At 46.2% G+C, this 22,827-nt stretch overlaps 7 protein-coding genes across 7 annotated transcripts; 4 read left to right on the forward strand and 3 right to left on the reverse strand.

Annotated features, from left to right (window-relative positions):
* Positions 1 to 603: 603 nt before the first annotated feature.
* On the forward strand, positions 604 to 3,916 carry EYB26_010023 (uncharacterized protein; the record flags this gene model as incomplete). The annotated part of the gene is made up of 4 exons (XM_054269268.1): positions 604 to 801; positions 872 to 1,617; positions 1,678 to 2,713; positions 2,798 to 3,916. 4 exons carry the CDS (start codon positions 604 to 606, stop codon positions 3,914 to 3,916), a joined length of 3,099 nt encoding a protein of 1,032 aa, XP_054125243.1.
* Positions 3,917 to 5,681: 1,765 nt separating this feature from the next.
* EYB26_010024 (uncharacterized protein) lies at positions 5,682 to 7,324 on the forward strand (the record flags this gene model as incomplete). The annotated part of the gene is made up of 5 exons (XM_054269269.1): positions 5,682 to 5,985; positions 6,044 to 6,150; positions 6,237 to 6,411; positions 6,535 to 6,826; positions 6,895 to 7,324. 5 exons carry the CDS (start codon positions 5,682 to 5,684, stop codon positions 7,322 to 7,324), a joined length of 1,308 nt encoding a protein of 435 aa, XP_054125244.1.
* Positions 7,325 to 7,927: 603 nt separating this feature from the next.
* Positions 7,928 to 9,458, reverse strand: EYB26_010025 (uncharacterized protein; the record flags this gene model as incomplete). Its single annotated transcript, XM_054269270.1, has 3 exons — positions 7,928 to 8,635; positions 8,691 to 8,781; positions 8,836 to 9,458. The coding sequence occupies 3 exons, from the start codon at positions 9,456 to 9,458 to the stop codon at positions 7,928 to 7,930; spliced, it is 1,422 nt and encodes a 473-aa protein (XP_054125245.1).
* An 873-nt stretch (positions 9,459 to 10,331) lies between these two features.
* EYB26_010026 (uncharacterized protein) lies at positions 10,332 to 12,195 on the reverse strand (the record flags this gene model as incomplete). Its single annotated transcript, XM_054269271.1, has 7 exons — positions 10,332 to 10,366; positions 10,418 to 10,443; positions 10,509 to 11,367; positions 11,421 to 11,574; positions 11,626 to 11,754; positions 11,821 to 11,871; positions 12,181 to 12,195. The coding sequence occupies 7 exons, from the start codon at positions 12,193 to 12,195 to the stop codon at positions 10,332 to 10,334; spliced, it is 1,269 nt and encodes a 422-aa protein (XP_054125246.1).
* Positions 12,196 to 12,856: 661 nt separating this feature from the next.
* Positions 12,857 to 13,855, forward strand: EYB26_010027 (uncharacterized protein; the record flags this gene model as incomplete). The annotated part of the gene is made up of 1 exon (XM_054269272.1): positions 12,857 to 13,855. The coding sequence occupies one exon, from the start codon at positions 12,857 to 12,859 to the stop codon at positions 13,853 to 13,855; it is 999 nt and encodes a 332-aa protein (XP_054125247.1).
* Positions 13,856 to 16,187: 2,332 nt separating this feature from the next.
* On the forward strand, positions 16,188 to 17,212 carry EYB26_010028 (uncharacterized protein; the record flags this gene model as incomplete). The annotated part of the gene is made up of 3 exons (XM_054269273.1): positions 16,188 to 16,223; positions 16,276 to 16,689; positions 16,754 to 17,212. 3 exons carry the CDS (start codon positions 16,188 to 16,190, stop codon positions 17,210 to 17,212), a joined length of 909 nt encoding a protein of 302 aa, XP_054125248.1.
* Positions 17,213 to 21,882: 4,670 nt separating this feature from the next.
* On the reverse strand, positions 21,883 to 22,533 carry EYB26_010029 (uncharacterized protein; the record flags this gene model as incomplete). Its single annotated transcript, XM_054269274.1, has 2 exons — positions 21,883 to 22,458; positions 22,528 to 22,533. The coding sequence occupies 2 exons, from the start codon at positions 22,531 to 22,533 to the stop codon at positions 21,883 to 21,885; spliced, it is 582 nt and encodes a 193-aa protein (XP_054125249.1).
* Positions 22,534 to 22,827: the final 294 nt, after the last annotated feature.

Genomic DNA, 22,827 nt, shown 5'->3' on the forward strand with positions numbered 1-22,827 from the left:
GTAATACGCTGTCATGTCTCTAAGACGTGGTGTATTAAGATTTTGAGTTTAAAATACAGTGTATTTTACAGTGCGTATTACAATTAGCGCCTCATCGTGCATTATGATCGTGCATTATGCAAGGCTTAATTTAACGGACCCTCTCGCTTTTCAATTCCTAAACAGGGAAGCGCAGCAACCGAGGTTTACCACATCGTCAAGATCCTTGCCCTTATGTAGCCTCAATCACAGGCTGATAACAAAGTGAAATTTGAACTCACTCTGATGTATGGGGCCATTCTTCGTATCGAAGATTATGAACAGCTATGCCTATTGCGGACTAATCTCCGGATTCAGATCTCTTTGATACCCGGCCAGCTTGAACACTCCCGGTGAAATTCATTAAGATCCTGCGCAAGATAGAATGTATGTCAACCCCTGCTTAGAGTTTCTGACATAGAGAAGTGGATAGGGTGTCGACGTAATTACTAATCGCAGATGCCAGCATCCTGCTCTACGTTTTGCTCCGGGATGAAATCAGGCCGGTCCAATGTTCGACTTTAATTTCAATCAGCCAAACTTGCCGTAAGGAGTTCGACTTGTGTAGAAATTCTCTAGAGCAAAATGTCTGAGACAAGCAAACTTTGGACGTTGGATCAATTGCTACGACAGCGTGCTATCGATGAAGACCAGACACCCCTCATTGCATTTCCAAGGACGAGACAAGGCTACACCGATTACGAGCCGGTAACTGGCGCGACTTTGAATCGCTTTGTAGATGGTACGGCGAAATGTCTTATAGAAAAAGGGTTCCAGCCAGTGGTATGATATGGGACTTTTTCCCATTATGCTTCACTTGCGCACGCAAACTGACAGATATCGAATATCATAGAGAGAGGAAGTCGTCATTGGCATATGCTCGCCTACCGATCTTGACTATATTGTGAATATATTTGGACTGATCAGATTGGGCTATACTGTATTTCAGCTCTCTCCTCGCCTCCCACCTAGTGCTGTCAAAGAACTCTTAGCCAAGATACAAAATGGCCGTCGTGCATTACTATACACTCCAGCACATACGTCATTCAAGCTTGATGCTCTTAGTGATTTAGAGCTGTTCCCGCTAGTGCAGCGTGATGAGTACGATAATTCCAGACACTCCGAAACTCCAGAATTCCTCCTCGAGGGAGTCGACTACGAAAAGGAGCACTCTCGACGATGTCTCATCCTTCACAGTTCCGGTTCCACGGGTCTCCCGAAACCCATTGATTACAATCACCAAAAGTTGCTTGCGGCAGGTGTATACGCTCAAGACGCTACGGCGTTTATAAGTATGCCATTTTCGCATGCTCTTGGAATGATGTCGTATATGCAAGCAATTCACAAACGCGGAACTATCTACGCAATGAGCGGTTACGTGCCGCAGACTCATGATACTGTCACAGCTGCCGTCAAAGCAGCCAACCCTGAGATCATGTGGACAGTTCCATATATTTTAAAACTACTAGCTGAGAAGCCCGATGGAATTGATGCTATCAAGAATTGTCGATTTGTGAGCAGTGGAGGAAGTAAGCTGCCTGATGAGCTTGGTGACATGCTAACAGAAGCCGGTGTACACATTGGAATGCAATTTGGATCGTATGTACAACCCTTGGACGTTACACAATTCCGGTATGGCCTTGCTCACAAATCGAGCAGAACCGAAACTGGTCTCATCCTCAGCTCAGCATATAGAGACCGTGAAGACAAAGCATGGAATTATCTTCGACCACCAGCACACGTTGTGCCATACATAATGTTCAAGCCGGTCGACCATGACAAATACGAATGCGTCGTCCTTGATGGCCACAAAGGCAAGACGATGTCGAATTCGGATGATCCACCTAATTCATGGCGAACAAGCGACCTTTTTGTACCCCATCCATCTCTTCCCAATGCATGGAAATTTGTTGGTAGGTTGGATGACCGTATCACGCTCATCAACGGTGAGAAGGTATTACCACTCAGCATTGAAGCCCGGATTAAACAAAGTCCACTCGTTAGAGAAGCTGTCGTTTTCGGTATCGGCCGTGAGGTCCCTGGGTTGTTACTTTTCCGGGAGCTAGGCACGAGCCACTTGGACGACAAGGAGTTTCTCAACCAGGTTTGGCCGACTATTGAATATGCGAACAGCCATTCGGAATCGTTCTCTCAAATCAACAGAGAAATGGTGACAATTCTTCCGATGGATGTCGAATGCCCTTTAACCGACAAAAACTCTATTAAGCGTGGACTCATTTACGAGCAGTTCGCTGATCTCATAGATTCTATCTACGCAGCTGCTGAGAGTTCCAACAAAGTACAGTCTCTTCAACTCACAATACTAGAGCTCGAAAACTGGATTCTTGAGCATGTTCGGGCTCGGGGTTATGAGATTGAGGATGTTACTACAGACTTCTTCACAGCTGGTATGGACAGTCTTCAGGCAATTCATCTTCGGGGTGTAATAATAAAGAATCTTGACCTTGGGGGCCGTGAGTCGGAATGTACATCTATGATAGTGTTTGACTGCGGAAACACCCAGCGGCTTGCCAGGAGACTACATGCAATTCGCACAGGCGACAATTGTGAAGATGAGAAGGACATGGCGATTCATACCATGAAACTATTTATTGAGAAGTATGGTACTTTTGCCGAATACAAGAGAAATGTGAATAGAACGCTACCTACGTCTCTAAATGGCGACCATGTTGTTGTAAGTCACTGCATCCGAAACTTGCCAACTGGCCGACGAGAACTTTTAGAACCTACTTGCCTTCTCTTACTGACAATATCCTAGATCTTAACCGGTGTCACCGGGTTCTTGGGAGCTCATATACTTGCCGCGCTGGTCGCATCAAGCAGCGTTAGCAAAGTGTATGCTTTCATGCGGCCTAACAGCGAGGCGAAGCAGACCCCATTAGTTCGTCTAGAGAGATCATTACAGGCGAAGGGGTTTAGCATTTCTCTAAATAAAGTCATACCACTTTATGCAGATATCACAGAAGAAAACTTCGGTCTCAAAACTGCAGAAATGTACAAAACAATGAAATTACTGGTCACCCACGTCATTCACTGCGCTTGGGCAGTGAACTTTGCAATTCAGCTTACTGCGTTTGAACCACAACTTCTTGGTTTGCACAACTTGTTGGCCTTCGGTTTAGAGTCTGACCGAAATGCGCGCGTATTATTCTGCTCCTCGATAGGAACGGCTCAAGCGACTCCGGGCACCGCAACCATCGCTTCAGCAATGCTCCCGTCATTTGACAGCTGCTCCTCAATGGGGTACTCACAATCAAAACTTGTTGGTGAGCACATCGTTGAATCAGCCACTAAGAATGGAGCAAATGCAACCGTGCTGCGTATTGGCCAGATCATCCCAGGACGACGTCGCGGAAGTAAACTCTGGAATCCATCTGAAGCAACTCCACTTATGATCCGATCCGCAAGCAAAGATTCTACCGGAGCATTACCGATCCTTGATACTGGTCGCGACACCTGTGACTGGATAGAGGCTGATACGCTGGCCGACACAATTCTGCAGCTCGCTGGAATTGACCACGAAGTGGACTCTACAGAGCTTGTGTACAACCTTGTCAATCCGCGCGTTTTCTCATGGAAGGATGATCTTTTGCCATCTCTGCATCGTGCTGGACTAAAGTTTGATACCATCCCGTGGCAGGAATGGCTTGACCGGCTTGAAGCAAGTAAAGAGGATGCCAACACTAACCCCAGCAGAAAGCTACTTGGATTCTGGCGTAAACAAACGCATAGGGATGGTGCTCTTATTTTCGACACAGCGCCTGCCGAAGCTGCCAGCCCGGCTTTGAGAGAATCGCTGCGAGTTGTGGATGATAACCTTGTCGGGCAGATTATCGAAACTTGGAAAAAACATGAGACTGCAGCGAAAGCCCACTGACCGCATAAAACATAGGTTACTCGACACTCACCCTTATGCTCTGATGCCTCTCTAGACAAAAACGATGTGAACTGTCTACCGATTTATGCTTATAGAATTATCTTTCTTGTGTTTTCTACTATTCTTTTCTTCTCTGCTAAGTTTCATATTCAATACATTCATGGACCTTATGCACTCTCGTAATATCACATAGCTATAATGTTGTTCGATAACGAGAATATCAGCCTTGAATACGAGGCCCCCAGGAAGTCTCTATTGAAGTTGGATACCGTTAGTGATGCCACTAATATGCTAATATGTATGGCCTAGCTAGCTCTCAGTGAAACATATGTTAAACCGAAGGATTTCTCCAGCTAGTACACTTTCCTCGTTAGAACGGGACAACTTGGTCAGAGACAACCAAGCATTCAATTGAAAAATCGAGTATCATCTAGATTCTTCAAACCCCGATACAGTCCGACAATTGTCGAGATAAGGCCCAGGAAGGATCGGACCCTGGCCAAACTAAGTGCGCCGCTACCGCTGCGCCATCCACTTGGCCTAAAATACATAAAATACGCAACATGATATAAAATACATAAAATACGAAACATGATGATATAAATTACATACATACATGTATGTAAGGTATGTAAGATACGTGTATTTTATGTCAATCGCAAAATACTGAGGAGGGTCCGATGTTGCAATGAGATGATACGGCGCCAATTGTCGCGTACCAGCTGAGTGATGGCGGCACTATTCGCCATTATGAGGATGTTGAGAATTGGGGGCTAAAGGCTCAGGACCACTTGTTATATATACCAAAAACGTTAGTAATATACCCAATGCGCCGCATAGATTAGCTCACCCATTGTCGATCGCCTGATTGAGGTGTGCGGCCCGCCTTCCGAGATCACCGCCGTGGCCAGTAGAAGCGCAGCCGTTTTTTACTTTATTTGTAAGCTTACTTAAGTATGGTCACTGATTTGACTTAGTGAGTTTTAGGCTATTTTAGCAATGTTCTGGCATATGCCTATATTCCTTCGGATAAGGAGAGGAAGACGACGTCAGTCTCCACCGGAGACGGAATGCTGTTATTCGGGCCGTATATGTCGACATCGGTAATAATCCTTTAGCGTCGACACAGTCATTCTGGACGCATTCATTATCAAAGTTACCATTTTGTGGCGCTTGATCATCATCACTACCTTCCTAAAAGGATCCACTGTTCGTATATCTGACTGCTCAGGCGGGCCAGTGTCTTCCGAGAATGCGATTGCACTAGATTTCATTATATAGACCTAGGTGGGTCGACGAGCGAAACAAGATTTTTGAGTGCGTGCGTAAATGATGATATCCGAGATACCTCAGCGCGCTGATGCCAAGAAATAGGGTCTGGAAACGCCGGCTCCCGCTTGTCCCAAGACTAGAACCCTTGGTGCGTTAGCTTCCTACGCCCTCGTATTTCGCGGCTGGTGGTTTACTCCGGTTGACCATAGTAAATACTGGTCTTAAAGTAGGAGTAACGTCTCATATGTTAGCCTAAGACCCACACATGGCTGAATCGGAAATCGATTCAGGCTGATTGACCCAGTAGATGGTGAATCCCAATTAGGAAATGTGAAAGGAGATGACCCGCATATGGGCTCTTCTGCTCTGCGATATGGGTAACTTACTGCCAGAGTGTCAGGTTTAGTCTACTCTCGTCGGTTAAAAGGACACTTATTATTGTGCGCCGTCCCGATATCACGAAAGCGCGTTCTGATATCAAAATGAAGAAGAAATGACGTGGATGTCAGAAAACCTCCACCCCAAAGGGGATAATACCCTGGAAAATGGAGGTATCCTGCCCCCAGGTACCCCGGCTTCGACGCTACACCTTCCAGAGGCTGCTGATTCAGACAAAAAAATCAATAGCATTCAGGATCTTCAGGCATCTTCATCTACTACACACTCTACAACAGACCTTCCAGAGGTCCTGAGTACTAATGAAAAGATTGATAGCGTCCCCGATGGCGGGCTTCCAGCATGGCTAGTAGTCCTAGGCGCTTGGTGTGGACTGTTTTGTAGTTTAGGATGGCTCAATAGTAAGTCAATACCAATTCCACCATTCTCAATTGCCTATCGATTAAACTTATCGTACAGGTATCGGCATATTCCAGAGTTACTATGAGACAACACTTCTCCGTCAGTACTCTGCAAGTGCGATCTCTTGGATTCCCTCCTTTGAAATCTTTTTTACATTTGTGACGGTATGTATAGACAATATACTGTGCCGCTTTCGGAATTTAAAATCGGCTTGTCCTTCTCATAGACTAACAACTGAATATTTATATAGAGTCCAGTTATCGGTCAACTTTATGACAGGTTTGGTCCACGGTTTGTTATTCTTGGTGGCTCATTCCTACATGTCTTCGGCCTGATGATGGCCTCCCTCTCCACCAGTTACTATCAGTTGCTCCTATCACAAGGAGTCTGCAGTGCACTGGGAATATGCGCCATCTTCCAGCCATGTATGAGCTGCATCCCAAGTTGGTTTCAACGAAGAAGAGGCATAGCATACGGCATTGTTTCAAGCGGAACTAGCCTCGGCGGAGTCATTTTCCCAATAATGGTCAGTCGACTGATAAAAATAGTCGGTTATAGTTGGTCGATGCGTATTTCTGCCTTTTTGATCCTCTTCCTCCTTGTCATTGTCAATCTGACAGTGAAGACACGCCTTCCACCATCACCACAAACACAGAAGATGAGCAAGACAACACTTTTACAGCCACTCAAAGAAATTCCTATGATCAATGTTGTCTTGGGGTTTTTCTTTTTGACATTTGGCGTTTTCGTACCAATCAATTATCTTGTCGTCCAAGCCACCAAGGTCGGGATGAGTAGCAACTTAGCACAATATCTAGCCCCTATACTAAACGCTGCAAGGTGAGCCAGACACAAATTATCCAGCCTTTCACCTTTAACAGCGTTTGACTAATGGATATACTCCATAGTCTATTTGGCCGTTTATTAGCTGGTGTCCTCTCTGACAGAATCGGTACGTATAATGTCTTAATGATCGCCTGCTACCTCGCCGGTATCTTCTGCCTAGCTCTCTGGATCCGGGCAGCTAATACCGCTGCCGTTATGGCGTTTACCATTCTCTTCGGAATGACCTCAGGTGCTTATATTGCCCTGTCAGCAGCGTTGGTGGTGCGTATATCTCCGATTAGAGGAATCGGGTACAGAACTGGTCTTCTGTTCTTTATTGGGGCCTTCAGTGGCCTAACAGCAAGTCCGATTGCTGGTGCAATCCTCCAGCGCGAGGATGGTTCATATACAGGCATGCAAATTTTCAGCGGTGCTACACTTTTAGTGGGCAGTAGTTTCATCTTGGTGGTGCGAATTTACAAGACAGGTCCGGTTCTGAGAGCTAGGTTTTGATTTCATTTCGTTTTATCTTGTTCCATTTGCGACTGTTCTTGTTCCTGTCTTGGAGTTTCCCGTCTGTTAGGAGATTGAGCCTTTGACAGAACCAATCTTGGATAAGTTCTTCCGCTGCGTATTCTAGTGTTATAGATAGAGGCTTTGATAGTTATTTCCGGGTGATAAAGCTATGCAGTACTGAGAGTTCGCATATTTGTACACGTTGTTAGTAGTAAGCAGGATGGTATAACAGTAGTGAGGGGAACATAAATGTTATTTGCTGCTCAATATCCGCGTCAGTCCTCAAACTCGACTAGCAAGATACTGATATCAAGCCATTTTAAATATTCTAGGCTGATTACAATGACCCTTGAGATAGACATCGGTCACGTAATATTATTCGGACAGTCGACAAAACAAAGACGTAAACAGCTCTTGCGGATCTCATCCTCCGCTGGCTTTGTTTGGTAAAGGGAAACATCAGAGATTAGAACTTGCAACAGTTGAGGGTGCGCATAAGCAGCTACAGAGGTGATTCGATGATTTATGATACTTTTTTTCCTTCTCAGCCAAGAGAAGTTGGCTATATACAAGAATAGAGAGGTGATTCTTTTGATAGAATCAAACGGACCAATTCAGCAGATTGTCGAAAAACCACATGAAATATGAGCTTTTTTGACAATTCTTCATAGAAGAGACATAGTCCGTATAAAGTGCACAATCTTGGATGAATTGCTGGTCGTATCTGGAACCTGATTCTTTGAAAGATTGACCATTCACGGAAAGTTTCATCCTCAGCAAATTAAGTCTCGTAGCCAGCATCGTAATTCTCTGCAATGGTACTGAATTATCAAAGTATTGCAGATACTGAGTCTCAATCTGCTTTTCCAGCATGCGAATTGCGTCGCACTTCTCTTGAACCGACAATATTGGATATGGATTTTCGTGACAAAAGTCATTTGAAAACGTCAATTGTCGCGAGTAGAAAGCTACAGTGAAATTGCACAAAGTGAACGTCATTTCAGTGTTTTCAGGCCTGTCTGCTGGTGGCCTGCTCATATCTGGGTCGAGCTGGCTGTCGCTAACATTGGATGGCGTCCTTGTGTTGAACGAGCTTCCCAAAACACATGGATCCGTGCTTTTATCTTGAGCAGTCAGAACGTCCAAGGTAAGGATATGCCACCAGAGCCGTCTACGCATTTCTGCTTCAAAAGGCGGAATGTCTGACTGATCGCCGTCGCGATTTATGTGCATCTTAATTGCTATTCCGATTGCCATGCCAATAAGGCTGTGGACGTTGGGCCCCTGAGGATCTAGGCGACCACATTTCTAGACGTGCCACAGTTAGAAACATGTTCTGACTAGAGGTTGATTGTTCACATACCAAGTATAATACCAGTGCCTGTAGGACGTTCATATTTCTTGTATCCAGAACGTTAATCTCGGAGAAACATTCATCTATTTTGTTTCGACACCTTGCGTATATAAGCAACGGCTGTGTGTTATGTACGTGAACAGGTCAAACTAACCTCGTCAGCAGCACGGACTTGCTATGTTGAAGGTCCGAGATGCATTCCATTGGTGACATGCTCAAGATTGCGGCGTAAGCAATTGCATATGTCAAGCAAACTGTATTCGGGTTTGCAATCTTTATTTCTTTGCATGCCTGCATGAGTATCTTTTGCGTAGAAGGCACATGGATTAGCTTGAGCAACGGGTCTACTCTCTCCAGATATGTCTGCCACATTGATACGAGAGTCATGGGAGAGAATATTTCATTGCTCTCTTGCGCTGGCTCAATAGTAATTATTGATTGTGTCGCTTGACTTGACAATGCCGTTTCATGCGTGGCTACAGCTACAGCTTCAGACACTGGCCTGTTTGCATCCTGTAGGCCCTGTGAAGGGGAATTCCTGTCCATCACGAGCTGTTTCATCTCATTCATATGTCGCTCAAGCACGCTTAAGCGCTCTTCAACACCGTCAACTCTCCGTTCCACGTACTCGATCTTGTCTGTGCCGGCCGTGCTTGGGGCTATAGGTGGTGCTGGGTAGATGCATTGGATTTTGGTTTTGACACAGTATGAGCAAGGGTGAGAGCGGTTGCATCCAATCTTTCGTCGTCGACATTCCAAGCATGGTGCCCCAGGCATTATTCTTCGCGGACTAGAAGCCATACTATCTAGAAAACTTTTGTGCACGTTTGAGATGATAAGCGGATAGAAGCGCGCGGGGAGGGAAGCCGCTTATTGGCAGGAGCGGAGACGATATTTGATTAATAATTTCCAAATATCGATAGTAACAATATGACAGAGAAGCTGTTGGATGTGCAACCAACAAAACACGGTCCTTAATTTAGGGCAACCCCGGCACCCCGTTTCTTAGTTAGCAGGCAGAATATTAGGAATACAAAGTATATTCCTTTTTTGCTTCACATTATAGACTTGTCGGATTAGCCTTTCCTCAGTCCTGTTGAGCGTATCCGGGACCGGGATAAACCAACACTTAACTACCATACATCTATCGGGGCTACATCTCCAGCCGCACCATGCCAAGCTTTCAGATCTCATGGCGTTATCTGGAGCTTTGCAGGTGTAAAGGTCATGTGATTCGGACCGATTTTTATTCGGCTTAGGATACGAGGCCTTCCCCTGAGTTAGTTTCCTAGTTAGACAAGACACAGCAGAGAGACAAAAAGAACGTTGAGGACGCTCCATCGAGAGAATCTATTAATCCCCAAAGGGGAACGTACAACTGATATATCTACTACTGCTCACGATCTTTGGCACCCGACTCTTTACTACCGAGAGTTCCTTTACATCTAAACACTTATCTATGAGGATTTCTAGTGATACACCTGCGAGTTCCTAGCAGCCCAGAATTCACAATTTTCAATCTGTTGTCTATCCACCATTTCCATAGCCGTACTATTCGTCTGGATCTTGAGCCTCTGTCCCGAACCCCACGTCTTCCATTCCGGACTCCCCTCCAGTCTCCAAACGTTCGGATCATGTGCCCTGGCAAAACTAGTCCAGTACGCTTGAACGACGGGCACAATTCCCTTGTTGATGTTAGTATAGCTATCCGCTCCTATAGGAGCCGCGATACTCACTGCATTCCCCGGGCCCCACACAGCTCCTACCTCCCACGTGTGGAAAACGCCTATCCCTGCCTCAGTGTTACCGGGGTCGGTGACATTTTACAGCCATGAATAGACCGGGAGGTTGGCGGATGCAAAAGCGGCAGCGAAAGAGAGGCCATAGCAAGTATATGAGACGTCGCCGTAGGCGAATGATGCTCGGTTGTAATAGGCTTGCGAAGTGGTGTTGAGTGGAATGTACGAGTATTGTACGTCTATGCCATCCGTGTCTAAGTCTGGGAACTGGGCGCTGAGGAATTCATCGAATTGGTCAACTTCCGTATTATTGGCGGTTGCAGCGAAGATGGATCCTTCGTCGGTGACGGTGCCTTGGAGGAGGGGCACCCTCTGGAAACGACCATCTGCAAGAAGCTTGCTCGGCAGATCCGGGAAGAAAATCCCATCCACGCAAGGGCTGAAGTAAAAAAGCGGCGAAGTAGTCTGTCTTGGAAAGGGGCGATTGATATTGGCGGCTAGCAGGCTATCTGTAGGAAGATGGCGCAGACATTCTAGGCTCGAGCAATTGGTTGCGTTAAGGATTTCCTGGTACTGGAATTCGAGCCGCTGGTATGGAAAGATCTCGGGGACAAAGGGATCGGCAGATATAGCGGCCGAGAAGAGCGGTTTGCTTGTGTTTTCTCCACCATACGCTAGAGTGTGCAATAGAACGCCTCCCGCACCAGCGGATGTACCGAACAGTGTTACTCTCTCGGGATCACCGCCGAATGCTGAAATATGGTTATGGACCCAAATAATTGCTTTTCGCTGATCTGAAAGTCCGGCATTGAGGTCTCCATCGTTTTTGACGTCTTGGCTGGCTAGGAATCCAAAGAGACCAACTCGATAATTGAAGGTTACCACGATGAAATTGTCGGAGCTTGCCTGGATCAGGCCCGTGGCATTGTAATCCGCGTTGAGGTTCACTGTGGAGAAAGTTAACAAGCTACCCTCGGGCTGCCAAAAGGTATTTACTAACATATATAAGCGCCGCCTTGAAACCAAATCATCACTGGCAGCTTCGATGAACTATTTGCAGAAGCGGGTGCTTGTACATCTATGAAAAGGCAGTCCTCGGAGGTCGACTGCAGTACAGAGTACTTTTGCGGGACGGAGAGACAAACCGATCCATGCTGTATGAAATATCAAAATGCTGTTTTTAATTTTCGTGGCATTGCTCTTACGCTTGTCGCATCCTGTGTTTGTTTCTCCTTTAACGGATTTTGAGGAGCACGAAAACGAAGATTCCCAAGCGGTGGAGCTGCATATCGCATTCCTAAGAACTGGATGACCCCTGCCGAGGTTGTCGAGCCCTTCAAGAAACAAAGTTAATATACTTCAGGTAATGACGACCCTATTGACATGAAAGGTCTGCGAACCCTGTACTTAGCATAGCCCAGATCTACGACTGGGGCAGTATTCGAAGAAGCCTGTGACGGCCGGACGTGAAGTTATTCGGAAGCAAGTGCGGTTTGACGTTCGCGCGGTTGCGGAGACGGAGAAACGTAGTCCCGACCACGTGAATCCAGAGCACGCGGGTAGGGCTGCGGGAAGAGGGTTATTACTGTCACGTGAGCACGCCACGGATATAGCTACTGGGGAATAGCCTCATGTTCCTGTTTCTTTCTTTCCTTCTCTATGCTTAGTTTTCTCGATTCTAGCTGCCAATATGATTATTGTTTGAGCCTTCACAAAGCCAAGCATGCTAAAGAGTTAAGGGAAAACCCTAGAAGAGCTACCGATGCAAGCTTCATTGATGCAAGAGGGATGGCGGCTAAACACAACCTTAGCAGTATAACCAGTAGAGGTGTTCCGCAAGGGGGTCGAACTCCGTGGAAAACCGAACTGTTTACCGCTAAGCCTAATATAGAAGTGACCACATGCTCAAAACAGTAAGCGGTGAGGGAGTTCGGCACCAGGGGGTCGATCTTGTCAGATTGTATGGGTCAATCTAGCGCGGTTAAACAAGATAATTGATATTCTTATTGGATTGATCTGTGTAATCTGAAATGATCTATATCCCGGAATTTGTAACCCTTTGGGCTGCCATCTTGGGCCTTACCGCCTAGCCTAGCAGAGTCTTTCTATTGGCTGATTAAACTGTGGAATCTGTGAAAGTTATAGACCCTGTGAGAGGTGTATAGCCTTGCACTAGTATTTGGCTGTAATCCTATGCAGCCCTGTATCTGGCCAAAAAGCGGCAGAATGCCTGGCCTGTCGTAATGGCACCTTGCATAATCTAACAGATCTGTTCGACCCCCCTGGTGCCGAACTTCCTCATCCTTATTGGGTTTAGCTGCCCTGTCAGGTGACTACGCCGCACCAAATCTAAATAATTCAATATATAACGCATGATCTGCATACTTTCTTATTACCATATAAACGCCATATAAAATTACAATTAGAAGTATCAATATGGATAATATTGAGTTCTTTCAAATTCCTAATTCCAATGCGAGTTCCACTCCCCAGCGTGGAATAACCGCACCACCAATATCAACCCCTTTACCACGTCAATCCTCAACACCAATTGAAGCGCTATTTACACCGGTTACACCTAACTGTGAGACCTCACAAACACCAATTGCTCCAAGCATTGAGCGCAGCCAATTGCGTGAGGCTTCTCAATTGAGAAATATTAGTTCAAACGCACGTGGCAGGACCCTCAACGAAGATGAGGTTCTTGTTCTTTTCAACTGCGCTCTAGCGCTTCAGGATCAATATAATGGCGGTAAAAAGAGCTTTTGGGAGCTCGTGGAGGCTCAATTTATCATTGAGGCGCGACACTCTTACTCATGGAAATCCTGCAAGAGCAAAATTGAGGCTCGCGTACGCGCGAGGGAGGCCTACACGCAGAAATATGAGACCGGCCGGGAAACCGAGGCCTCAACACCTCTCGATGTCGCTATTGATGAGTGGATTGAGTTCTTACAAGAGTATTCAGAGGAAGAGAAGGAGGAGTCTGCTCAAAAAACGCAAGATATATTATTTCAACAGCAACAAGTTCTTTACCGTGACGGTCTTCTTGAAACTATGGAAAAGGCAGCCAAGAGACGTGCTCAATCAAGTCAATTAACTGACAGTTTAGAATCCAGCACTTCAAACCCTGGTTCTGAAGACGATTCTGAGGATAATAATATGCTTACTAGGGGATCCTCGAAGGCTTCTAGGGGCAAGAAACAGAAGCGTGGGCAAGCCGCCTTTTCTTTTGAGGATTTTATGACTCTACATCAAGAGAATCTAAAGCAGGATCGCCGGCTTATTAAAAGCCTTATTACACCTTCTAGTAATAAGGATCATGATGCCCTAGCCCAACAGGTCAAGAATATTAGTAAGCGAGTTGATACGCTGGAAGAAAATATTAATAGGAAGTTCGATTTGATTTTGAAACATCTAGAGAAGAGATCTAACTAATTTGTATGTATATTATTTAGAATAACTTCAATATCAGCAATCAGATACTCTCTAAGGCTCATTGTATTAATTTTATATCTTGCACTAGAGCAATTGCCACGTAAACAAGATAAACAATTTATAAGTAAAACCGATACTGCGTACCAAGCAGCTACTGATTGAGAAAGAGAGCGTAGATTCGTAGTAAGAGAATTAGCCTGCCACTGCATAATTGTTGCACCAAACATCTGCTCGATTTTAATCCGGTGTGAGGCATGCCAATCGTTGAAGCAATTCACACTCATAGTGCGCTGTTGATTTTGGCGGAATGCAGTTATAACACCGAAGCAGCTTTGGTAAGCGATATCCCCATATAAATATAGTGGTTCATTTTCGCTTTGAAGCTCTTGAAGCTTTGCGGCCGTATTCATTATTCTAAAAAGAGTAATATCGCTGCATTTGCCCTCTACCGGGCCCTTCAATGATAATATAAGACCGTCAGGTGTAGCGATTCCCTGATATTTGAAGCCGTGCTTTTTCTTGTAACCAGAGTAATAAATTCTTTGATTCCTAATTGGGCGACAGAACGCTCGAAAAGTGCCATCAACGCAGGCCCAGCAACCGGGGATTCCTCCTTGTTGTTCGAAGATTGCAGCATATTGAGAGCACCGTTCATGAGTTAATGAAGGGTGCCAATCTAACATGGTTTTATATCGCTTGTAAATGTGTTGTAAACCATCATTAAATATTGAGCTGATTGGGCCGTAAGCCATACCAAAAAAAACCTCAAGATCTCGAATTCTATGAGGAAATGAAAGGCGTTGAAGGAGTATAGCAAAAGCGAGCTCCTCCGAGGGCGATCTCCGGTCACGGTATATGATCGTATTCAATTCAAAATGGACTAGCAGTTCCATAAATTCCGCTCTAGTAAATCTGTATAAAGATTGTTAATATATTTTATATAATCTTTTTAGAAATGCATACCGGAATTGCTCCACGAATTGCTGATCCGTGATTAGATCAATGTCGAATTCGAACGGCATATAATATGACTCCCGGATCTGTCGTTCTTGATATTTCTTAGCAATAAGAGCCCAAATCATTGCATCTGAAAATCGCCGTCTCTGCAGATATCTCCATATAACAAATATTTCTCCATTTGTAGGCATTTCTTGGTGTTAAGGCTCAATATTGGGGGCATACAAATATCGTAACCCCTTTTCTACACGTTTATACGCGATATGAGGCCGCTCCCGAGGTTCTGTATATTCCATATTAGGAAAGGTGTTATTTATGCTACGCTATACCTTTTTTGACGCGCTAAACCTATTCGGGGTTTACCGGCAGTAAGTTCGGTTTTCCACAAAACTTTGCGGAACACCTCTAGTAGGCTATGAAAAAGATAGTCTCGTCAACATGGAGAGCAAGTCAGCATTTGCTGGAATTGATCCAGTTTGTAAGCGTAAGACAAAGGGGGCTTTTATACATGAGTCAACCCCCGAGTAGCCCCACTTATCTTTCTCTTTTCTAGACTATTATTAATTTAATCTTAGAGAAGTAAAAAGTATATTTCTATCTCTACTATTAGAATTATTATTATTTTAATAGTTTTCTTGGCACATCGGGATGACCACTCAGCGAGGGAGTTCGTGAGAGGTCGGCTGTATCGTCACTTCCAGTCGGTTCACACCACTGCACCTTCCAGGGGGGGCCTAGCTAGAGCGTACAGACCAGCAGCTCCCTATAATCAATGATAAACTGATACGTATCATACGAGAACAATGTCATGCACGATACACAATATTTATAGTATAGAATGAACACGAATACGAAGTCCAGCACGCCCACCAGCCAATCGGTGGTGCTTCCGTCGTCTTTGATCTGGCTGACAAATTATCCGCCTTGCTGATAACTAAGTCAAGGTGTGCTCGGAGGGGGCTCCGCAGTGCGCGCTGCCTGTAATCCGACAGACACAGGGTGCGTCGTATCTTCTAATGTCGCATTGCTGGTAAGTAATTGAGCACTGACCTTTGTAGTCCAAGTTGTGGGACTCAGTCATACTAAAGAGGAAAGTAATGCTGTAGGAAGACGGAGGTGTTGTCACGTAACATTCACTTGAAAACACTGACGTACGTATTTATGCGGAATCGAGCCGTTGAGGCCAGTTTATATCCGGTTTCGCATGACATCCATTTGTAAGCTGCTGTTGGAGGTGATCGTAGCTGATAAATTATCTGCATATAAATATGCAACGAGGATCTCACGATTGATGGGTCGATTGTGATTTTATCCTTACACTAGGACCTCAGCCTCGAATAGCAATACAACGGCATCCTCTTTCTTCAAGAACACAATGGCGTCTGAACTGAAGAACGTTGCAATAATTGGCGTATGGCTCCGCATCCCGGTAATATTTCGTTATCTAACAAGTAACAATCTAGGCCAGCGGCAACGTAGGCAGCATTATTCTCGACGCATTCGTCGGCGCATCACAGTTCAACGTCACTGTGCTGACGCGCTCGTCCAGCAGCGCTACTTTCCCGGCAGGGGTCACTGTCCGCAAATCGGACTTTTCCGAACAAGACTTGGTGTCTGCCTTCAAGGGTCAGAATGTAGTCATTTCTGTCGTGGGCTTGGGTGCATTCACCGACCAGAAGAAATTCATCGATGCTGCTATTTCGGCTGGTGTGAAGAGATTCATTCCATCCGAGTTCTCGGCCAACACGTTGAGTCCGGCCGTCGTGCAGTTGCTGCCGGTGTTTGCCCAGAAGAAGGAAGTTCTGGATTATTTAAAAACAAAGGAGGCCTCAGGGTTGACATGGACTGCAATCTGGACTGCATTGTTCTTTGATCAGGTATGGAACCATACTTCCAAGGTAGATATGGGCTTGACGGCAGAGAACTAATGCGACGAAACAGTGTTTGACCACCGGTTTCTTGGGATTCGACCTTCCAACGCGAACAGCGTCCATTTGGGACGGCGGCAACAGCGTCTTCACTGTGACCAATGTTGAGCAACTCCAGCGTGCTGTAATTGCTACTCTCGAGCGTCCAGCAGAGACAGCGAACAAGAACCTCTACATCGCCTCTGTCGAGACATCGCAGAACGAGCTTTTGGCAGCTTTGGAGAAAGCCACCGCTTCCAAGTGGACGGTCACATACACCACTACGGATGAACAAGTCAGCGAGGGAATTGCAAGGCTTGGTAAGGGGGACATGACTGGTGCGTTTGTGTTGGTAAAGGCGACCAGCCTCGGTAATACGCCAAACCTTCGGGCAAACTACATTCGAGACGAACAGCTGGCGAATGGCTTATTGGGGTTGAAGCTGGAGAGTGTAGAGGAGACCGTAAAGCGTGTTGTCGGTGCTTCCTCCTGAGCATCAATATTCTCATTATCAAATCACGTCAGTTTACTTGACTATAATATCAAGAGGATCAGCCCTATGCGGTACTTGTCTAGACATGCAATAGATTTTGCCTACTCTTATCTCGCATCACCCCAACGAACGCGCAGACACCTTACGTGGTGTTGGGGATCAGTACTTGCAGTCACGGTGTTGTGACTGTTTGAGGAAGCTAAGATCTGCCTAATATCAAGCACACAATGCTATTCGCAAATATACAGGAATCCAGAGGGGAAGAGGAAGAAAGGAATGGTTCAATGTTTGCTAGTCACTCAATCTCATTATTTCAAAGCGACTGTGCCCGCTCACTATGGATACAGATTCATACTCGCTTATTGATCCCATTCTGGAGTTTCTTAAAACCTCAATCCTAGCCTACGCCGCCCACAACCCTTTATGTACGAATTGCTAGGAATTCATAAGATGGAAATACTATAATATCCTATACACGCCCTCATGGCCCGCGAAGCCTATGAACTATGGATTATGCGCAAAGGAGTATTCAACAGTATATAGCTAGCTTATATGGTTTTATATTCTTATTTCTATAAGATCTATAACGTAATCGGACACCCACTCGGCCAGGACACGGACCCGGCCACTTTTCCCGGAAAACGCGATTATACAAATTTCAAGCCTAAATTTCTAACACACATATGAAATACATACAAAAATTTAATTACTAGTACGATTTGGACATCTGTTAATTTTATGCCCAATAGTCCCACATCCGCTACACTTCGGTGGCGCTCGTACGCGTGGTTGAGAGGCTTGAGGCTCGGATTCGACTGATGCAGCCGGAATAGGCTCAGAGGCCTCATTTCGACTAGCTATCAATTCCTGGGCTTCCTGCGCTGTAAGAGATCCTTCATGAGCTATTTGAGCCCTAGATCTTTTACGCTTTTTCTTCTCTTTCTCATTTGCAGCGCGTAAATCATGCACTTCTTTCCGGATAATCAGGAGCTCATTAATAGTCATTTCCTACGCCTTAGACATACGGTTGATAGCTTGATCAACCTTTTCTAAGGGACTTGTTGGATGCTCACTAATCCGCTTCTTGATTGTAGTAATCTGGCGCTTAAATTGACGTGGATTTTGAGGCGTCAGTAAGCATGAAGATTGTGAATTGCTCGATCGACTTGGAGGGGGTGTTGGAGTTCGAAGTTGAATAGTAAGCTTTTGATAAACATGCTCTGGATCAAGTGGCACTAATCCAGTTGCTTTAAAGCCATTCTGAATATTCTCAGTTTTATAGGCCATTGTACGAGCCTCCGGAAATGCTGTAAGAAAGTCGTATTTATCAATATGGTTGAATCCAAGTCGTACGCGCTGCTCAACAAGCCGTCCATATTGTCGCTTTAAAACAGAGAAACAGCTCACATCAAGAGGCTGTAAGAGATGTGATGAATGAGGTGGCATACACACTGTGATAATGTTATTCTCAGCGCATATCCGATCAAATTGGGCTGTTAAATGGCTTCCATGGCCATCAAGAATAAGCATTCGATATCTTGATTTCGTACGGCTTGTTGTATGAGGAATAAAATGCTTTTGAAGCCATCGAATCCCAATTTCATCTGTAGTCCAGCCATTCTTGCTAATATCAAGTCTCCTATCCTGTGGAAGAGTCTCAAACCAGCCTTGTTGATAATAAGTTGTTGCTTTAAAAATCACGTACGAGGGTAAAGCCCATCCTGTTGAATTGACTGCTTCAATTGCGGTAACCCATTCACGGTTGCCAGGCTGTAATAGATAAGGCCTGCTATATCGATCACTGCCTGTAATAACTTTAGCAGTTGCGCAGAGGCCCATAGCAAAGCCAGTCTCATCGAAGTTATATATATCTTCGGATAGGACCCATATTCTTGTATAGCCTCTCGTACGCGCTCAAAATGCTCTCAGATTATCTTAATATCCTCGCATTTAGCTCGCTCGTAGTTATATCTTCTTGAAAACCGTAATTTCACTTCCGGATGCCGGTCAACGAATCGATAAACCCATTTCTCACTAACGTGCTCATCTCTATGTTGAGAAAAAAGAAGATCAGCCATATCTTGTACGAGAGATGGCCGTGGGGGTAATCCACGTTTATCCAAATCAAGAACCCATTTTAGAAGAGAATCTTCTTCAAATTGAGTTAATTTATGTCCGTTGGCACGTTTTTCGCCCTTATATTCAATACCGTTGATCCGATCTGTTGTACGTCGGATTGTATAAAGAGCTGCGGCATGGCGAATACTGCGAATCCTGCCATTTTTTAAATCAGATATAACTAATAGAATACGGCCCTCAATTTCTGTAGATTTTGGCGCTTTTTTATTGCGTATTGGTGGCATTTTGACGCGATGAATTTGTGTAAAATAACATAAAGCGCGTTTTCCGGGAAAAGTGGCCGGGTCCGTGTCCTGGCCGAGTGGGTGTCCGATTACGTTATCGACCAGACTATGTTACACGAAATCACCGATGGAGATGCAGCAGTTTGCAGTCGTCCCGTATCATCGCTCATGTGTTTGGAAAGTGCGGTGATAGGGAAAGAGATCGTGTTCCTGGTTGGCTGAGATATGCCGTTTTCGGCAATATCTGACATCATGCTTGTGCCCCCTTCTATGGAGACGGATGGAGGTGCAATTGCCGGACGAGCTACGGTCATAATAGGAATCATTGTTGAAAATGGCAGGATGCGTCGATTGGATCAACGAACCACGGAGGTCTCCGTCCTTCATGATATACCCCTCATGTAGAACTTGCCACTATCCGCACCCGTCTCGCCCCAAGTTCATGGAGTATGAGAGGAAGCATCCGACCAAAAAGACACAAATGGACGGGAGAGGAGGTGGATCTCCATACGCATTTCCAGTACTTACATCGTTGGCACTACAAACCGATTCAGGAGTTGTATTTCCCGTCACTACCATTGGGGGCTGTCACCAAATCTTATTTTCGCCTCTACGCTGAAGAACGCATATACCGGCCATTACTCCCTGATCCCTCAACTGGGAATACTCTTGGGGACTGTTGCAATACCAAGACTCACTCCACGAACTCCAGTCTAGACCCGGGACCGTACCAACTACGTGCCCCTGGCCACGTTTCGAATCCAATTTCTTCCATCGAATCGTCACTGATCCAGAAGACGAACCGGTGGCACTCAGTCAGAGCCAACATAGTTAGAATCTTCGATCAAACAGGCTTACGGTCTTTGTGCAAAGACAACCGCAATATGTAGTTGATCGCCTCCGATTTTCTCACATCTTCAAATCATATACGGGAAGTCTGGATTTGGAAGGTTTACCTGATAGGGATTACGGCCCCCACATCATACGCCCACGCCAAATCCATCGGACCGTCGTTTCCTGGGTCTCGAGATACCGCAACCTGGATTGCACGTAGTTCTTGATGTAGTCCAGATGGGTCGTCTCCGGCACACCAAGAAGCTCAAAGATGTGGGTGTCATCTTTCCGTATGATCGTTCAGCTGAGTTCACCCACAGCTTCGACGTCGGTGGCAATGTCGGTTAACATCGCCCACAGCCTTCTGGAGCGACCTCTTGATCTTGTAGCGGTTCAGACAGTGGCGTCCGGAGTGCGAACGTCGGCCGCTCGAACGTCCGGTGGTGGTGGATGATCGAACTCCCTGGGAAGTAAAGCAGCACGCAGCATCCGAGCGCTCCGTTCCCGCCTTGAAGCTCGCTTGGTCCGTCGGGAGATCCCGTTTCGCTACTAGGTCCATCTGATGGAAGGCTTCCACTTCTCCAAGTCGGAGCCGGACCCTCATGGTCGGACGGAACTCGGGTGTTGAGCATCTGCACCTGAGGAGCCTGGTTCGAATGCCGCTGGTGATGGAGCTTCACGTGATGTTTCCTGGGCAGTCAATGAAAATGTTCGATGCGTGGAACGGGACTTGACGTTGGATGGGCAAGGTGGGCTTGCATTTGACGGCTTTGCAGCCACTTCTTCTACCCTATCACAGGTTTCGCCACCATGCGAGAGCTGAAGCCTTCGAAGAAACGAGCGCTGTCTGTTCCACGCAGCGATTTCTGGAACCACCGGTCATTCGTCTTATATTCCGCAACCTGCATTGATATCGACGGAGAGGATCCATGGAACCAACGCCTGTCGCGCTACGACCGATGCGTCGAGAAAACGTCAAATCCCCGATTCAGGTGTAATAGTCGCTAGATCTGTGGGTCGCTAGCCTGCTACGCTAGTGTACTGTCCCGATGCGTGGCTCATTCAAGTTATGCTCGTGTCCTTGCGTTGGCTATTCATACCGTCGGACGATAATAAGCGGCTCGGGGTTGCAACTTGCAACTTGCCGTGCCTTTTCAAGATCAACCTCATGGGTACATACTACGAGAACGCTGGCGGGGATGAGGTCTTGATGAGGGACATTTTCATTCCCTGTCTCACGCAGTCCGACACATGGCGACGAGACAGTCTGATGCTAGCCTTCATCGATTCAGCGGTTCAGTGCAACCACGGGCGGTACAGTGCACGTAATGGATGGTTGATATAGTATGGATCATAAATAGATTGACAAAAGATTATCTATACAGAACCGTGCCCTGTCCACATGGATTCTCACCGGAAGACGCAGACCGGGAAACTCGTTGTTGGTTATACCACGGATAGAAGGAATCCGCATTATGGGCGAGATGGTATTCCGTGAAGTGCTCTACGGGCCTCGGACTGTCGATACTCCTGATCAATCCGATCTGGTTGAGCTTCAAAACGGGTCCGAGCTCGTTCGATTGATTTCCAGTGATCTTGGAGCTGGGCCAGACCATCATCGTAGCTTTGACGAGCCCGGTGATAGCGCTTGTGGAAGCGATCGAGGCGTCCGAGTCGGTCACGGTCTTCGTTGATCGTCAACTGCGGTTGGTTTCCGTCGCAGCAACCGCGTAGTCGGGAGCCCACTTGCTTAAAGACCCCGATGACCGCTGCAAAGGACGCTTCCAGATGCCGGACTTCCTTGAAAAACTCCATGGCGGCACCATGCCATTGTTGGTAGAGGGCCAGGTCGGCCTGTACCGCGGAGAGTTCATAGGTCAGTCGCAGGATCTCGGTCGACTCTTCATGACCGGGCCGAATGGGGAGCTTGGAGGGAACAACGGGTGCCGGAGCCGTCAGTGATAGAGGGTCCCAATATGTGATGGGAATCTCTCCGGACGTCGGTCGCGGGATCTTCTGGCCGGCTGGTCGGAGCCGGAAATGTACCTTCTTCATAACTAATGAGCCCTATGTTGGATAATCCTTTACTGTAGCACGGCGAGAGGCGGCGTGTCTTACCTTCATGGTAAGCGTGTGAGACAGAAATTGAAGGCAACAAGCCCAATCGTGGACATTTCACTCTTTTCTCCAATGGGCATCCTCTTTGTTGTCCATCGTGGTGCTACATGAATCGTGTGGTGGGGGCGTGGCGTAAGGTCCGACTGTATCTCACCATGAACGTGCTTTTTGCTACGACCTGCACTCGGTCAGGTAAAACCGTCAGGCATCAGTCCCACTTCTATCACCGGTGATAAAATCCAGGTATAACGCCTGTCGTTGGAAGGAATGTTCCACTCTGGTCGTTGCTGATACGATCCA

Source organism: Talaromyces marneffei, chromosome 8, assembly GCF_009556855.1.
Source record: "Talaromyces marneffei chromosome 8, complete sequence".
NCBI classification, from domain to species: Eukaryota; Fungi; Ascomycota; class Eurotiomycetes; order Eurotiales; family Trichocomaceae; genus Talaromyces; species Talaromyces marneffei.